Genomic DNA, 17872 nt, shown 5'->3' on the forward strand with positions numbered 1-17872 from the left:
AGTCAGGTAGTGTTATGCCTCCAGCTTTATTTTTTTTGCTCAGCATTGCTTTGGCTATGCGTGGTCTTTTATTATTCCATATAAATGTCTGGATAGTTCTTTCCATTTCTGAGAAAAATGTCTTTTGAATTTTGATGGGGATTGCATTGAATTTGTATATCACTTTGGGTAGTATGGACATCACTATGTTGATTCTTCCAATCCAGGAGCATGAGATATCTTTCCATCTTCTTGTATCCTCTCTAATTTCTCTCAGCAGTGGTTTGTAGTTCTCATTATAGAGATTTTTCACATCCTTGGTTAACTCAATTCCTAAGTATTTTATTTTTTTGGTGGCTATTGTAAATGGGCAGGCTTTCTTGATTTCTCAACTTGCCATGTATAATTTAAAAATTGTTCTCCCCAATGGGTGAATGCCACCAATAAATTTCAGATACTGGCTGCAAAGAGAGCAACTGGAGTTGTGTGCCTCCTGAAGGGTTGTCATCTGCCTATCTATATTTGAAGGTGTACTGCTAGAGGACAGAGTAGTACTTAATCTGTTCACAGTGGCAACATTGTTTGCTCAAGGCTCATCAGGCTTTTCTTGACTGGCCTAAGCAAATGTGTATAGTAATATGCAATGCTGATTGGGATACCCTAGGAAGAGGGCACATCTACAGTTATATGCTCTTTATGTATAAGTAAATTATAATAAATTGCAAAACTTGTGTGAAAATGTTGGAGGATTTTTATGATAATTTTAATAAGTAATGCTGGGTGTAGCTCAGCTGTTAAGTATTAATACAGTATTTCTTATACTTTCGTGGTCACTTTAGAAGTAGCAAGGACTTGCTCTAACCCAATACATGAATCTACTCCAGAATATATACAAGAAATTATGATCTGGCCCTTTTTATGCAACCATTTTGACATGGAAACATTCTGATGGAACCTTGAAAATGAACCTTTAAACTCTCAGCAGCTTTTGGGAATTGAATCAAGCAATAAGTACAATGGACATCCTATAGTGTGAGGATTAGGAATGAAGTGAGCATACGAGTAAGTGTAAATTCACGGTTTATATACTTGTGTGATGTTAGTATCATAGGATTGCTCCAACCCAAATACAATATCTGCATGTAACAGAACTTTCTATATGGAAGAAGTAAAATGTTCTGTTGCTGCAAAAAGTAGAACTAAAATCAGTGAGCAAATGTTACAGGAATTTCAGCAAATAAACATGATATAAACAAGTCTTAAAAACCAAAGATGCCCATTGCCCATAGGAAGTACTCAAAGACTGATGAGGTCATGTCAGAAGGTCACACGAGCCAGCTTGAAGGAGTTTCCACTGGCTAAATTTGGGACAATTTGACCATCAAAAAGAATAATGAAGGTAATGATTTAGCAACAACAGAAATTCATGCATCTATAATGATGAACAAAAAGTGAGGTGGGGGGTGGTAAAGGAACACTTGTCTGCTGTTCACAATATTGTGAGCTAATAAATGTAGAATCATAGACTTTGGAAATCACCATTTTCTAACCCCAGTGTAATAATTACTTCAGAAAAAGATTATCAGTGGATGCTGAAACTATTGGAGTAAAAGTTGCTAATAAATAGTATATTTATGTATTCTGATTTAGTAGAGGTCTGAGAAGTAGTAGGGGCAGAGTACCCCTTTAAAGGGGAAGTATACCTTTACAGCAGAGATGTGATTATCACTGTGTTAACCCAGTGATTAAACTTAGCATCACTGATGGACACCCTGACATTGTGTTTCTCCTGATGTGATGCAATGAGAAATACACAATACCATCTTCTCACTTCTCACTGTGTGACAGAGATGCAAAGATTACTCAGAGCCCAAATATTAAGAGCAATGAGAAGCCCAAAGGGATTGCACCGAGAAAACTCCCTCAAGAAGGGAGAAACAAGGCGCAGCCCAAAGTCAGTACTTGCTTCAGCTTATATTATAAAGACAAGGAAATACAAGAGAAAAAACAACTTAATCATTTGTCAAAGGAATGAAAAGAAATTGGCTATGGGGCATTCTCTGGAAAACATCTTAAGAAACAAAGGAAATGGAGTGAAGCTGTATAAGAAATGACCTTAATGTTCTTATTTAATCTAGCAGAAACTATTTGCTGTATCCTGCATGTGCTGTTTTCAGCACTTAGGTTCTGCATAAGTGCATTTAGGACTTCTGCCCTTGGTGCACTCCCTGTTCTTTGTCAAGCCTATGTGCTGCCACATCGTCTTTGAAGTGTTCTTGCCGAAAATATTTAACCTGAATCTAATCGAGCCAAGACTTAACTTCTAGTTTGTAGGAAAGAAAGGAAATATATTAAATGGACACCATGAAGAAACAACGAGACAAATCCAAAACAGAAGACATTCTACAAGACAACTAGCTAGGTCTCTTCAGACAATGTCATGAAAAACAAACAAAAAATATAGGGGAACTGTTGTGGATTAAAAGAGACTACAGAGACATAACAACTAATTGCAATGAGTAAGCCTTGATTGGATCTTGGAATGGGGTGGGATGAGCTACAAAGCTATAAAAGGCATTTTTGGGACAATTACAGAAGTTTGAAGATGATAGGGAATTATTGTTAATATCCTTAGGTGTGATAATGATATTGTGGTTATGTAGGAGATGCATACTGAGGTCTGCTACTTTCAAGTGACTCAGCAAAACAAACAAAAGCATGTGTGCAGATGGTGTGTAGCATATAATAAAGCAAATGTGGCTAAATATTAACTTCACAGATGTAGGTAAAGGACAAATGGATGTTTATGGTATTCATTCAACTCAACTATAATGTGTAAAAATTTTCAAAATAAAAAGTTGGAGAAAATTTTAAACTGCTCAATAGTGCATTGATTCATGTGGAATAGTGAGCAGGCTGTCAGTGGAGATATTCTAGCAGTTGTTGGACGGACTGGGCCCTTATCTAAAAGTGGCCATCCATCATTCTGTGGTAGAGTTTCTCAACCTTGACACTGTTGACATTTTAGGCCAGATAATTATTTGTTATGAGGGGCTGTCATGTACATTATGTTTAGCAGCATCTCTGGCCTCTACCCACTAGATGCCAGTAACACCCCACCCCCCACCCCCAAGTTCTGGCAACCAAAAAAACTGAAAATGTTTTCAGACATTGCTAAATGTACCCTGGGGGGGCAAAATTGCTAAGGATAGACTTATTCTTTTGAAAATTCACATTTATCTTAAACACTTTATATCTCAGAGTCTCTAAATTTTCCTCTTCAGTTAAAGTAGTCACAATTATTTACTTTCAGTTAATAAAGCTATATGACTGCTTAATAAGAGAATTATTATTTTCTATCTTAAGAATCTTCTAAACCTAATTCTCAGAACTAGTTCTAGGGTGCTTTTAAAAATATAAATTTCCAACTCCTACTCCATAAAGACTGATTCAGAAATCTCTGAGATGTACCCTTGGAATCTGCATTTTTTAATAGTTCTCCAGGTGATTCTCTGATGGTTAGTCAGACTTGGGTTGCTTTGTTTTAGAGAGTCATTGATTGAATTATTCAACAAACATAATAGATGAGGTCTGAGAAGTAGTAGAGGTGGAGTCAGATAATGTAGGGCCGTGTAGGCCACTGTAGAGACTTTGGCTTCTAGTCTGAATATGATAAGAAGCTACTGGTCATTTTTATTTGTATGGTTTTTTTCTTTTTTTTCTTTTTTTTTTGGCAGCTAGCCAGCGTGGGGATCTGAACCCTTGACCTTGGTATTATCAGCACCACGCTGTCCCAAGTGAGCTAAGTGGCCAGCTCCCCTGTTGTTTTTTTTAAATAAACTCTTTATATTAGAATAATTTTAGGTTTACAGAAAAATTGCAGAGATAGTACAGAGAGTTTCCATATACTCTTTACCCAGCTTCCCCTAATGTTAACATAACCATGGTATGTTTCTCAAAACTAAAAAATTGGCATTGGTAAAATGTTATTAACTTAATCTATAGACTTTATTCAAGTATTACTAATTTTTCCAACTATGTCCTTTTTTGGCTCCAGAATTCAATCCAAGATTTCACATTGCTTTTAGTCGCCTTGTCTCCTTAACCTCCTCCAATCTGGCAGTTCCTCAGTCTTACCTTGTTTTTCATAAGCTTGAACTTTTGAACAGTACTACTGTTCAGGTATTCTGTAGAATGCCCCTCAATTTGGGTTTGTCTATGTTTTCTCTAGTTAGACTACAGTTATGAGTTTTGGGGAAGAGGTGAAGTTCCCTTCTCATCACATCACATCACATCAAAGAGCACATGATATCAACATGAGGTGGTATCTGCCAGGTTTCTCTACTGCAAAGTTTTTGTGTTTCTCTTTCCATACCCTGTTCTTTGGAAAGTGAGTCACTATGACCAGCCCACACTCAGGGAGAAGAGAATTAAGCTCTACCTCCTGGACAGAGAAATATAACATACATTATTTGGAATTCTTTTGTAAGAAAGATTTGTCCCTTTTCCTCCATTTATTTCTATCAGTATTGACTCATGGGTATGTATTTTATTTGGGGGGTTATAATCCAATACTATAAAATTGTTCCAGTTTTAGCCACTGAGAGCTCTTTTAGGTTGGCTCCTCTGTCCCTTTGACATACCTCTATCCTTTTGATTTTTGCATTTTGGTTTTTGGGTTTTTTCTTCCTTTCGATTTTTGAATACTCGCTTACTTTCTGGCTCTACAAGATGCTCTAGGCTCATCCTATATTTTCCTTGCCCCAGTACTAGTATCAACAATTTCCCCAAGGAGTTCTGGTTCCTTTTATTCTAGAATGGTAGTTAGAAATCAGGATCTGGATGCTAGCTAGTTATGTCTGTTACTTCTGGGGTAACACTGGTTCTAGGCCCTTTCAACAGACAGAAGTAGGAAATATCTGTATGAATATTAATCCATATGTACACACATATCTATAATTAGTTCTGTATCTATCTGTGTATATATTAAAATGTATCTGACCCTAATTCAGCAGCACAGGGTTCATTGTAGTCTCCCTTCTTTTGCTTTATTGTGACTTATTACTCTGAAAGTGAGAAACCTGGCTCCTGTTATCTATACTTTATTCACTTATTTGTTCAACCCTACTATACATATAACATAGCTTTAGAATTACTAACCATACCCCTGTGAGAAACTTATTTACCAACTAGAATGCAGTATTGTACAGTTCTTTTCATCTTTAGCCTTATGGTAGCCACTCCAAAGTGGCTGAGGTCAACTCCTTTATCCATCACCCCCTTCATTGAGCTTGTGCCATACACATGTAATACAGTTAGATTTGTCACAAGCTGCATTCCATCTTGGAATCCCCTGACATTTTGGTTAATTTTTTAAAATTTGCAAATAATAAAGTTCAGTCTGCATGGATTTTGACAAATGCAGAGTCTACCACCCCATCCACCACCTCACTATCATAGAAAACAGTGTCATCTCCCTAAAAATTTCCCTTGTGTGGCCCCTTTTCAGTCAGTCAACCACAACTCCTGGCAACCAATATATTTTCTGTCCCTGTGTAATTTTGCCTTTTCCAGAATGTTGCATAAATGGGATCATACAATATGTAGCCTTTTGGATCTGGCTTCTTTCATTTATTGAAATGCATTTGTGAGTCATACGTCTTGCTTGGTGACTCAATAACTTATTCCTTTTTATTGCTGAATAGTATTTCCCTGTATGCATGTACCACAGTTTGTTTTTCCATTCACTTGTTGGACATCTTGATTGTTTTCAGTTTTTGCCAATTATAAATAAAGCTGCTATAAAAAAGGGTTTTGAGTGTACATACCTTTTCAAATCACTTGGGTAAATAGTAGGAGTGAGATTACTGAGTCTGGAGATTTGTTTTTTGGAAGGTTTTTAGCTATAAATTTATTTATTATATATAAGACTCTTCAGGCTATCTTATTGAGTCCTCTCCCCTTTACTTTCACTGACACTATCACTCTCCCATCATCCTGGATAGAGGTTTATCTTTTTTTGTTGTTGTTTGGTTGGTTGTTGTTGTTTTTTTTTTTCCCCAGCTTTATTGAGGTATAATTGACAAAAAAATTATATATTTTTAAGGTGTACAATGTGATTATTTGATATATGCATATATTGTGGAATGATTACCACAATTGAGTTAGTTAACACATCCATCACCTCACATAGTTACCGTTTTGTGCATGTGTGTGGTAAGAACATTTTAAGATCTACTCTTAGCAAATTTCAAGTATACAATACAAAATTAACTATAGTCACCATGCTGTACATGAGATCCCTAAAACTTATTCATCTTATAACTGCAAGTTTATGCACTTTGTACCAACATCTTCCCATTTCCCCCAGTCCCTGGCAACCATCATTTTATTCTGTGTTCCTATGAGTTTGACTTTTAGATTCCACATATAAGTGAGATAATGTAGTATTTGTCTTTCTCTGTCTGATTTATTTCATTTAGCCATGTTTACCCATGTTGTCGCAAATGCCAGGATTTCCTTTTTTTTGTGGTTGATTAATATTCCATTATACATATACACCACATTTTCTTAATCCATTCATCCGTTCGTGGACACAGGTTGATTCCATATCTTGGCTATTGTGAGTAAAGTTGTAATGAACCGTGGGAGTGCAGTTATCTCTTTGAGACAGTGATTTTATTTCCTTTGGATGGATATATACCCAGAAGAGGGATTGCTGGATCATATGGTAGTTCCATTTTTAATTTTTTGAAGAACTTTCATACTGTTTTCCATAATGGCTGTACCAATTAACATTCCCACCAACAGTGCACAAGGGTTCTTTTCGCCGTATCCTCGCCAACACTTTTCTCTTTTTAATAATAACCATTCTAATATGTCTGAGTTGATATCTCATTGTGGTTTTCATTTGCATTTTCCTGATGATTGGTGATGTTGGGCACCTTTTCATAAGAAGTTTATCATTTTATTAAAATTTCAAAGAAGCAGCTTTTTGTTTCATTGATTCTATTTTTCTCTTTTAAATTTCCTTGATTTCTGCTCTAATATTTATTATTTCCTTCCTTTCACTAGCTTTACATTTGATTTGCTCTTTTTCTCGTTTCTTAAGATTTAAGCTTAGGTTACTGATTTTAGATATTTCTTTTCTAATACAGTTGATTTTCATTATTCATGGTAGCTGTGTCCTGTGAACACTGAATTAGAGGCTGCTCCTAGGAGAAGTACAGGGTTAGGTTTCCTGCAAGTCTCCAGTCACATTTTCATCAACTGATAGGTACATAACCTTGTTTTGTGTGTGCTTCTGTTTAAAGACACCTTATTTAGTATGAATTGTTGATTCATTAACATTGAACTCACAGCCAACAGCACTGTAACGCACGCCTGAGCGAAGCTTCTCTAACGCACATATTTTCTTGTGAGGCACAGCACAGCCTTCCTCAGTTTATGTACACTAGGCAGCACTTCAGTACTATGTTTGGGGGCCATTTTAAACAGCAAAATCACTAACAAAAAGCACTAAAATGGGGAAAACATAGCACTACATGGACTGTGAAAAGAACACACTTGTTTACAATATGAGAGCCAAAACAAGAAGTCACAGCATCGCTTTGTTCAGCCTCAGCTGGGAACATGTAACTCAGATTTTTTGCCACTCTGTACATCTATACGAATAACCATGAAAGCACTGCTAATATTGATTTGGGGGACTACAAATGAATTTTAGCAAGTAGGCAAAATGCGATTAAGAGATCTGTGAATAATGAGGATTGACTGTATATGTATTTAATGTTAAAAAGTTTTCTTTAAGCACTGATTTAGCCACATGCTGCAAATTTAGATATGTTGTATTTTCATTTTCATTTAATTCAGGGTTTGGCAAAAAGTATGGCTCACTGCCTGCTTTAGTAAGTGAAGTTTTATTGGAGCACAGCCACACTCATTTTTTTTTTTCAGTTTAAGTTAAACTTTCATCCTTTTATTTATTGTGTTTGGCTTCTTTTAAACTACAACAGCAGAATTGATTAGTTGTGACAGACACTGTATGGCCACTAAGCCTAAAATATTTCCTATCTGGCCCTTTATGTTAAAAGTATATTGATCCTGATTTAGTTAAAAACATTTTTTAGTTTTTCTTGAGACTTTTCACTTGATCTGTGGATTATTTAGAAGTATATTGTTTAATTTCCAAACATTTGGGGATTATCCAGATATATTTCTGTTATTGCTTTCTAGATTAATTCTGTTATGGTCCAAGAAAGCACAGTTGTATGATTTCTGTTCTCTTTAATTAGTTAAAGTTTGTTCTATGGCACAGAATATGGTCTATCTTGGTGAATATTCTATGTGCATGTGAAAAGAATATGTAATCTGCTGTTGCTTGGTGGAATGTTCTATAAATGTCTACTAGGTCATTTTGGTTGGTAGTGCTATTCAGGTCATCTATATCCTTGCTGAGTTTCTGCTTGCTTGTTCCATAAGTTAATGAGAGAGGAATTTGTTGAAGTCTCCAGCTATAATTGTGGATTTGTCTATTTCTCTTTTCAAATTCTATCAGATTCTTTTCAGATTCTATTGCCTCATGTATTTTGAAGCTCTATTGTTAGATGCATTCACATTTAGTTATATCTTCTTGGAGAATCATTTATCATCATGAAATCTCCCTCTTTAGTAATTTCCTTGTTCTGAAATTTATTTTGTCTGAAATTAATATAGCTACTCCAGCTTTGGTTACTTTTTCATCCTATATTTCTTTTCTTTTTACCTATCAGTCTGTATATTTAAAGTGAGTTTTTTGTAGATAGCATATAGTTGGTTTTTGCTTTTCAATCCAATCTGACAGTCTCTTTTAACTGCTGTGTTTAGACCATTCACATTTGTATTAGTCCATTTTTGTTGCTTATAACAAAATACACTGAACTGGGTGATTTATAAAGAAGATGAAATTTATTGCTTACAGTTTCTGAGGCTGAGAAGTCCAAAGTCCACCTGGTGGTGCTGACAGTGACTCAGGGGTCTCACATTGCAAGACGGTGGAAGCAGAGAGAGACAGACTCTCTCCTCTTCTTTAAAAGCCCTCAGAACCACGCCCCTGGCCACCATTTTTAATCCATTCACCACTGCATAGCCCTATAATCTAATCACTTCTTCAAGGCCCCACCTTACAATTACCTATTGTACAATTACAATAGGATTTCCCACCCTCTTCACAGTCACAGTGGGGACCAAGTTTCTAATACATAAACCTTGGGGGACACAATTCAAGCTTCAGTGAGTTTGGGGGTGACATAATTCAATTTACTACAACATTGAAAGACATTACTGATATACTTGGATCAAACTTTATCTAGCTAGCTGATTTCTGTTCCATTTGTCCTTTGTTTCTTGTTACCTCTTTTTCTGTTTAATTGAGCATTTTTTGTGATTCTATTTAATCTCTTCTATTGACTTATTATTTATACCCCTTTTTCTAAAACTTATTTAAGGGTTGCCTTAGGTTTTACAGCATACATTTTAAAATAATTTTGAGTCCACAGTATTATAGATCTTCATCTGTAATATAAGGACCTGATAACATTATATTCTCAGTTCTTCCGTCCCATTGCTGTGTCATTATTGTCATATTTTTTACTATTATATATGCTGTAAACACCTAATACATCATTAATGTGATTGCTTTGAGCTGTCAGTTATTTATTTATTTATTATTTTTTTTGTGACCGGCCGCACCACGCTCAGCCAGCGAGCGAACCGGCCATCCCTATATAGGATCCGAACCCGCGGCGGGAGCACTGCCGCGCTCCCAGCGCCGCACTCTCCCGAGTGCGCCACAGGGTCGGCCCGAGCTGTCAGTTATTTTTAAAGCAATTAAAAATAAGAAAAATATAGATCATATTTTCTTGGAGGTTTTAAAGCAGAGGGATGTCATGGTCCTTTTATTGTTTTTTATTTTTTATTTTTCTAGTTTTTGGCAGCTGGCCTGTATGGGAATCTGAACCCTTGGCCTTGGTGTTTTAACTCTGTGCTCTAACCAACTGAGCTAACAGACCAGCCCTGTCATGGTCCTTTTAAAATGTAACTCCTGGGCGGAGCCCGTGGCGCACTCGGGAGAGTGCGGCGCTGGGAGCGCAGTGACGCTCCCGCCGCTGGTTCAGATCCTATATAGGAATGGCCGGTGCACTCACTGGCTGAGTGCCGGTCACGAAAACGACAAAAAAGAAAAAAAAAATGTAACTCCTATGACTCTGGTTGCTCTTAAGGGGAAAGGAAACAGGCCAGCTAGGAGGCTGGCTGTTGCTGTAATCTAATTGAGACATGACAGTGGCTTGTTCCAAGATCATATTAGATAACTCTGAAGGGTTTGCTAGATAGGACATCCAGGAGTCTTTTTTTGTCTACTTCAAAGTCTCACAATTTTTCATGAAAGCTGAAACATTTAGATGTAAAGCTACTGCGAACAATTTGAATAAGACGTTCACATTAAAATAAAAAACATAACCAGTGATCCTTGTTGACCTCATAGTTCCATCTGAAGTAATCACAATAATTGTAGTCATCTTCATTAGATAAATAAGACTGTTTTTAAAAGTGTGTTATTAACATTGTAGTTTTTTCAAATTTTAAGATTATCTACACATGTTAATCAAAACTGATGCACTTGTCCACCTTTTTTGTTGGTATTTCTTTGTTGGAAATTTATTAGGTCACTTATTGGAAGTTCATCATATTCTAGTCAAAGAATGTCAAGCAAGTTAACATGCCTGGGTAATTCTATCAAGATTATATTTCTGAACTAGATTATGTTCTCTTTATAGAAAACAGGAACTTTCAATAATAAATGTCTAACTTTATTTTTCAAAATAGCTACTGTATTTCCTTGTAGTGATTCTGAATAAAAGTATACTCTATTCCACCTTAATTCAAACTTTCTACTCTCTGCAAAACTGGAAACCCTACATTTATTATCAGCTTTTTCTTTTTAGTTAAATATTTATTTGGTTTTAAATGCTTTTTAAATTCTTTTTTGCAAATTTCCAAATGTACTATCTCTACTGAAAAGTAGAGAGTACAATGACCGCATACGTACTCATCCCCCAGTTTCATCAACTTTTGGCCATACTTTAAAAAATCTATAATCTCCTTTTTTGCTAAAATATTTTAATCAAATTTTGATATGTGCTGTCATTTCATCCCTAAATATTTCAGTGTGTCTTAAAATAAGAAAACATATGTTTTAAGTAACCACAATGCATTATCACATCTAACAGCATTAACAATAATTCCTTAATATCGTTTAATACCCAATCCATATGCAAATTTCCCTAATTGTCTAAAACAATTCTTTATGTATTTTTACAGTTCATTTGACCCAGATATAAAATAGGCCTACTCACTATATTTGGTTGTTTTGTATCTTATATCTCTCTTAATCAAAAATAGGTGTTCCCCCTCCCCTTTTTGTTTCATGCCTTTTTCTTGTGAAAGAAGCTTGGTCAGTTGTCCTGCAGAATTCATGGGGTTATTTAATTCGTTACTCTATATTTCTTGTAGACTAGAAGTTAGATCAAATCCTTGTTTACACTCAGGTTTAGTTATTTTTTTGGCAAGAATACTTCATAGGTAGCACTATTTCCTATTGCTTTAAATGAGAAGGCACTTAATGTTTGATTGTTGTACCTTTAATGATCTTATGAAGATTGATCAGTGGGTTCAGGTGGTGACGACCTTATCTTTTCATTGTAGAGTTTCCTGCCAGTCTTCCCTGTGGAATGCTAAAATCATTGATGATTGTTGCCTGAACCAATTATTTTAATAGGAGTTGCAAAATGATCATTTTCTAATCATGTCACTACCTCTGCATTTATTAATGGATGTTAATAGAACTTCTCCTTGTACGCCAGAGCTGTTGGTTAACTTGAAATATGCTTCATATCAGGAAAGCAGAATAAATAAAGGGAAAATTAAGCATCAGTTTTCAGAGTCATGAACTGGTACCCTAGCAACCTGTAGTGTGTCCAGTGAGTTTTGTTTGTTTCTTGTTTCTTTTTTCTAAATATCATTATGAACTAGACTTTTTATATATTCAGTATGTTTTAATAAACTGTAGTCATTATTCCTTCTGATCTCACTGTGTCTCATCTTTGGCCAATTGGGAGCCCCTTCAGGCTAGCTCTGTGTCCTTTTGATACAACCCCATTGGCCTTTGATAGTTTCATTGCTTTTTGGCTCAACAAGATATTCCAGGTTGGGGCCGGCCTGTGGCTCACTCGGCAGAGTGCGGTGCTGATAACACCAAGGCCACGGGTTTGGATCCTATATAGGGATGGCTGGTTAGCTCACTGGTTGAGCGTGGTGCTGACAACACCAAGTCAAGGGTTGAGATCCCCTTACCGGTCATCTTTTTAAAAAAAAAAAAAAAAAAAAAAAAAGATATTCCAGGTTGATCTTAATCCATTTCTTTTTTTGGCAGCTGGCTGGTAAGAGGATCCAAACCCTTGACCTTGGTGTTATAACACTGCTCTAACCAACTAAGCTAACCAGCCAGCCTTAATCCATTTCTTGCCCCAGACATGGAATCATCCATTTCTCTAAGATGACTTAGTTCTTTTTAGTGGGGAATGATATTTAGAAACAAATGTTCGGTGCTATGTATTACTGGGTTGTCATTTTCTTTTAGGCATTTTCAGTGGACATAGCAAGAAACTACGTATTTTTTAAAAGTAGGAAAAAAGATCATGGGTTCAGATGATATTTCTAAATGAAAATTTAAGGTTATAGACTTTTCTTTTGTAAGGTTAGCTATGTTTTATTACAAAATGTTCAGGAGGCCCTTCTCTATCATGACCTTTCTAACTTTGCCAATCAGATTTTTTATTTTTAATGGAAAATTTTAAATATATAAAAAGTAGAAAAATACCATGAACCCCTATACCTACCATCCAGCTTTAACAGTTACCAACTCATAGCCAATATAAAGGATTTTTACCTAAATTTTTGTCATTTTATATTTATATACTTTTCTCTTATTCTGAAAATCTTGGTTCCTTATATTTTCAATTCATTTGCTTTAACTTATCCTATAATATGCATGTAATGGTGTAGTGGATTGAATTATGTCCCCCCAAAACTCATTGAAGCTTGAATTGTGTTCCCCAAACTTTATGTATTAGAAACTTAGCCCCCACTGTGATTGTTAACAGGGTGGGAAATCCTATTATGGTAATTGGAAGGTGGAGCCTTGAAGAGGTGATTGGAATGTAGGACCGTGCAGTAGTGAATGGATTAAAAATGGTGGTCATGGGAGTGGTTCTGAGGGCTTTAAAAGAAAAGGAGAGGGCCGAGCCCGTGGCGCACTCGGTAGAGTGCTGCGCTGGGAGCGCGGCAACGCTCCCGCCGCAGGTTCGGATCCTACATAGGAATGACCGGTGCACTCACTGGCTGAGTGCCGGTCACGAAAAAAAATAAAAATAAAAAAAAATAAAAGAAGAGGAGAGTCTGTCTTGCTCTCTATCTGCTCTGTCTGCTTCCACCATCTTGCAATGTGAGACCTCTGGGTCCCTATCGCTTCCACCAGATGGTCTTTGGACCTCCCAGCCTCAGAAACTGTAAGCAATTAATTTCATTTTCTTTATAAATTACCCAGTTCCAGATATTCTGTCAGAACAACACAAAACAGACTAATACAAATGGTTTCAGAATAATGGCAAATTTTACTACTAAAAATGAGATTACTAAATGAAGTTTTAAGAATTCTTTTTGTCCTTAGACTATATCCCATTGAGGGTGTAAAGATGAAATGTTGCCTAGTAAGGTTGGTTGGAATAATTCTTTTCTCTGTGTGGTCATGTCACTAACTTGATATATAGTCAGACTCATTTGTTTTAGTTTGTTTTTAATTTTTAGGGACTGCTTTTGCTTTTCTTTTCATACATATAACAAGGTACATTCAGAGAAGTTTCCACTTGCATCCCTATCCCCTCCACCTTGCTCCCCTCTCTTCCTCCTATAGATAAACATTTTTTCTCCAGTTTTCCTTCCTCAGTATTTATTTTTTTAAACCAGAGTCCAACTTTCTAAACAGATCGGTGGGTTGGAGTAGGCACTCTAATATAAGAAGTTTTTCCTGTAAGCCTCCCTTTAGAATTGTTCCCCCTTGCAATCATTCATCGCTTGCTTCATTTGTTACCCTCTTATTACCTACCTCCTCTACAGAGTCTTGCTAAGATCAAGAAAATGTTCTCAATTACCTTTTTTTTTCTTTACCTAGATCTACACACTGTGATGATGAAAAACTCATACATTAATTCATTCTCTGTATCTAAGTGTACAATCGACTATTATATATCCTACCTTTTCTGTATTTGTTGTCTGTATTAAATCACACGTCCTCAGTTATTTAGGTGCCCAGTGTAGTGTGATCTTTTCTTTCTCATTCTTGTGCCTAGTCCTGTGATCCAACTTAGTATTTCATATTCATTCACCTTAGTATTTCATTACTTAGTCCTTTATTAACCTATGTTGGTTGCTTTGTATTTGTTTAATGGGTTTGTGACTTTTTCAAGAAATTTGTGATTTCCTGGAGGTCAGGACTTCTCTACCACTGTAAGAGATAAAAAGCAAATCTATTAGGAATATAGTGATCTGAATAAATATTAATTGAATTGAAGGGCATATTTTGCTTGGCTAATTTATGGTCATGCTTGCCAACAATTGGACATCAGTAGTGTCAATGCTGCATTTCAATCCAAGCTGACTGAAGATTAAATCATGAATCTTTACCCCAGAATTTAAAGTACAGGTGGTCTTAAGTGTTTAAGTTAATGTATGGGAAAGGAAGCACAAATATTCTATTCAGAGCATTAAAAAGAAAAACATGGTCTTTGTTTCTAGAATGTAGCTTTAAGATACACTCAAGGGAAATATTATCAGGTGGTCATTACTTTTGGTGCCTGGCCTCAATTTCTACTTGGCTTAGCTCCATTATTGATGGCCCAGAATTTGGCTGGTAAGTAGGGGAGTTGGAAGCAAGGTTGTCTGCCTGTCAAAACCTACTTATGTTGACTTGGATTGCTTTTGATCTTATTTGCTATTTTATCAACTGTTCTTTGACTGCTAAATGAGTGGAGTTTCTATGGCTTTTATAGAAGAATGAAAACCAGAAAAGCCAGACTATTTACAATACTTTAAAAATGTGATACTAGTCCTATAATAGCACTGAAGCTACTTGTCATGTGATGAGACTATGTTAATTTGTTTTATGATTAGAGTAGGAAGAAGAAGCTGAGGTGTGATGTGTCCCATCTGTCTATTTCCCTCTTCCTTTTCTCTCACCCCCAAAGAAGATGCTGGAGATTCTTCAGGGGAGAATAAAATAATGAATTTTAGAATATATTTGTATTCATGTTAAGAAAACATTTCTTGGGTTTGCTTATAGGTCCTGTTATTGCCTTGGAGTTTAATGGAGATGGTGCTGTGGAAGGATGTCAACTTATTGTAAACGAAATATTCAATGGGACCAAGGTACAAGATTTTATTGACTACGTTTCAATCTAATCTTTCATTTAATCTCCTTTTCCTTACAATCAAATAATAATTTCATCCCTGGTGTTGCTTGGGATTTTTAAAAAAATAACAGATCATGATTTTTAGAACCTATGGCAAGTAATTGGAAACTAAGCTTTGGTTTTTCCTTGCCAAACTAAAACTTTAATTGCTTAAAATCATTACAAAGTAAGAATCTACCTATTAAAAACCTTCAATAGTACATAAGTTTCTAAAGTAAAAAGTCTCATGAAATGTGTCTTCAAGCACTTGCAATAAGCCAAGCCTATTTTTTAAAATATTGATATGTTGAAAATATTTTATTTCTAAGATTATATTCTTTAGACAGACATTCCTGTTGCCCAGGGTTCATTTTTATTTGCTTCAGGAATGCTTCACCAAAAATTAAACTTGAGTTATATCTAGAAATCATTATATGTAGGCATTTTCTAAATATGTTGATGAAGTTGCTGTATCTAAGAATTTCAGACTTAAATTACTTAATATAACTTAAAAAACCAAACATAGAAAAGAGGATTAAATGAGTAAATATATAGTTGACTATTTTTTGATAAATAATCTGATGAAGTTTTAGGTTTATCCTCTGATTTGGTTTATGGTTTCTTGAATTTGAAATTTTAAAGTACTTTGTCTTCTGTCTCACTTTATCATCACAATAGAACTAAGGGATAGGGCCAATATCAGATTGAATAGAAAAGGAAACTAAGAGATAAAATTACTATGTGATTTGGACTTTTTAGAGCTGAATGATTTGGAGATTATCTAATCCAAATTTCTTATTTTACAAGTATGGAGACTGAGCCCAGAAAGGTTTATTAAATTGCTAGCATCACACGGCTAGTTTATGATAAAGCGAGGCTAGAATCCAGATCTCCTGATTCCTGGCTGACATTTGTAAAAGCTACTTTTGAAGGGTTTTATTGAGTACTGCTTTATTGATGTTTAGAAAATAATTCATTAAAATTAGTAATATATCTATCTTTAATAGCTTTGAAAAGGATAATCTCAAGTTTTGCTTCTCAGCCTATTGAGATTATTATTGGAAAATAGAGGAAATAAGAGTTCTTTAAATAAACCTTATTCAGTAGCTTTCATAATATTGAGTGTTGTATATTAAACAATAAGATTCCAGGTGTAATAAAATATAACTGAAATATTATGAAACTGAAATATTATGACCTTAATTATGTCATCAGTGCTTTTAAAAGAGGTTAATTTATATTATAGCTATTAAAACTATATTACATGGATTCTATAGAAAATCTAAGAGGTTAAATTATGTATTTGAATTTCTTTTAATGAGCTTGTAACTTTGTTCTGTGGAGAACATGGGCTTTAGCATTTTGGAGTCACTAGTATTTATTTTTGTTTATTTTATATTTAAAATAGATGTTTGTATCAGAAAGCAAGGAGACGGCATCTGGAGATGTAGACAGCTTCTACAACTTTGCTGATATACAGATGGGAATATGAAGTGCAATGTGGAATCAAGGACTTGGTATTAAGCCCTTTCCAACTTGTGCACATAGAATTTGATAACATACTTTCATGTATTAGCAATGGCTTTTACTAATGCTAAAATTGTTAAAGTTTGTTTTTTAATAAATTGTTGAATATTGCATCATTTACTTGAGGTTCAAAAATAGTTCATTTTAAATTAAGTAGTTTTAGTCAGCTTAAAAACTACTTAGCCCACTTCAGTAAGCTTACAGTTTTGTTTCTCTGCATATGATACTCTTATTAGAAAATAGAAGTGGCAAGAGCTGGTGGGTTAGCTCAGTTGGTTAGAGTGGAATGTTGATTACACCAAGGTCCAGGGTTCAATCCAGCCAGCCAAAAAAAAGAAAAGGAAATAGAAGTGGCTAACGTCATGATTTTAATCCTAATTAAATGTTCTTTCAAATCTCATAATTTAAACTTTCCTCAGTGCTCCATGATATTTGTTTGAGAATACATTTCATTGCTTATTTTATCTTTTTTTAATTCAGAAGGATTTGTTACTAGTTGATCAATTAAAATGATCCTATGCATATTTTTTTCTTTTATACATATCCAGTTAAATAATTGCTTCCTAGTTGTATTATATGGCAAATGAGATTTTGTACATGATGTTGACATAATACTTTGTAAAATGAATTTTTTAAGAAATAGGCATTTGATAACCAGCTTTGCAAATAACTCTACTAACTGATGTTGGTATAGCTCTTTAAAGACTATTTGGTAAGTAGTGTGAGGCTGGCCGGTTAGTTCTGTTGGTTAGAGCACAGCCTTGTTACACCAAGGTCACGGGTTCAGGATCCCCCTACTGGCCAGCTGCAAAAAAAAAAAAGAT

At 35.2% G+C, this 17872-nt stretch overlaps 1 protein-coding gene across 1 annotated transcript in view; it reads left to right on the plus strand.

The window, feature by feature from the left end:
* The window catches only part of RP2 (RP2 activator of ARL3 GTPase), a 36316-nt gene extending 19164 nt beyond the window's left edge, over window positions 1-17152 (plus strand). The window contains exons 4-5 of the mRNA XM_063084141.1: window positions 15413-15498; window positions 16930-17152. Of these exons, the coding sequence (XP_062940211.1) occupies window positions 15413-15498; window positions 16930-17013 (170 nt within the window). The 3' untranslated portion in view covers window positions 17014-17152. The remainder of the gene's footprint in view (window positions 1-15412; window positions 15499-16929) is intronic.
* The last annotated feature ends 720 nt before the right edge of the window (window positions 17153-17872 follow it).

The sequence above is a fragment of the Cynocephalus volans genome, chromosome X, assembly GCF_027409185.1.
Source record: "Cynocephalus volans isolate mCynVol1 chromosome X, mCynVol1.pri, whole genome shotgun sequence".
NCBI lineage: Eukaryota > Metazoa > Chordata > Mammalia > Dermoptera > Cynocephalidae > Cynocephalus > Cynocephalus volans.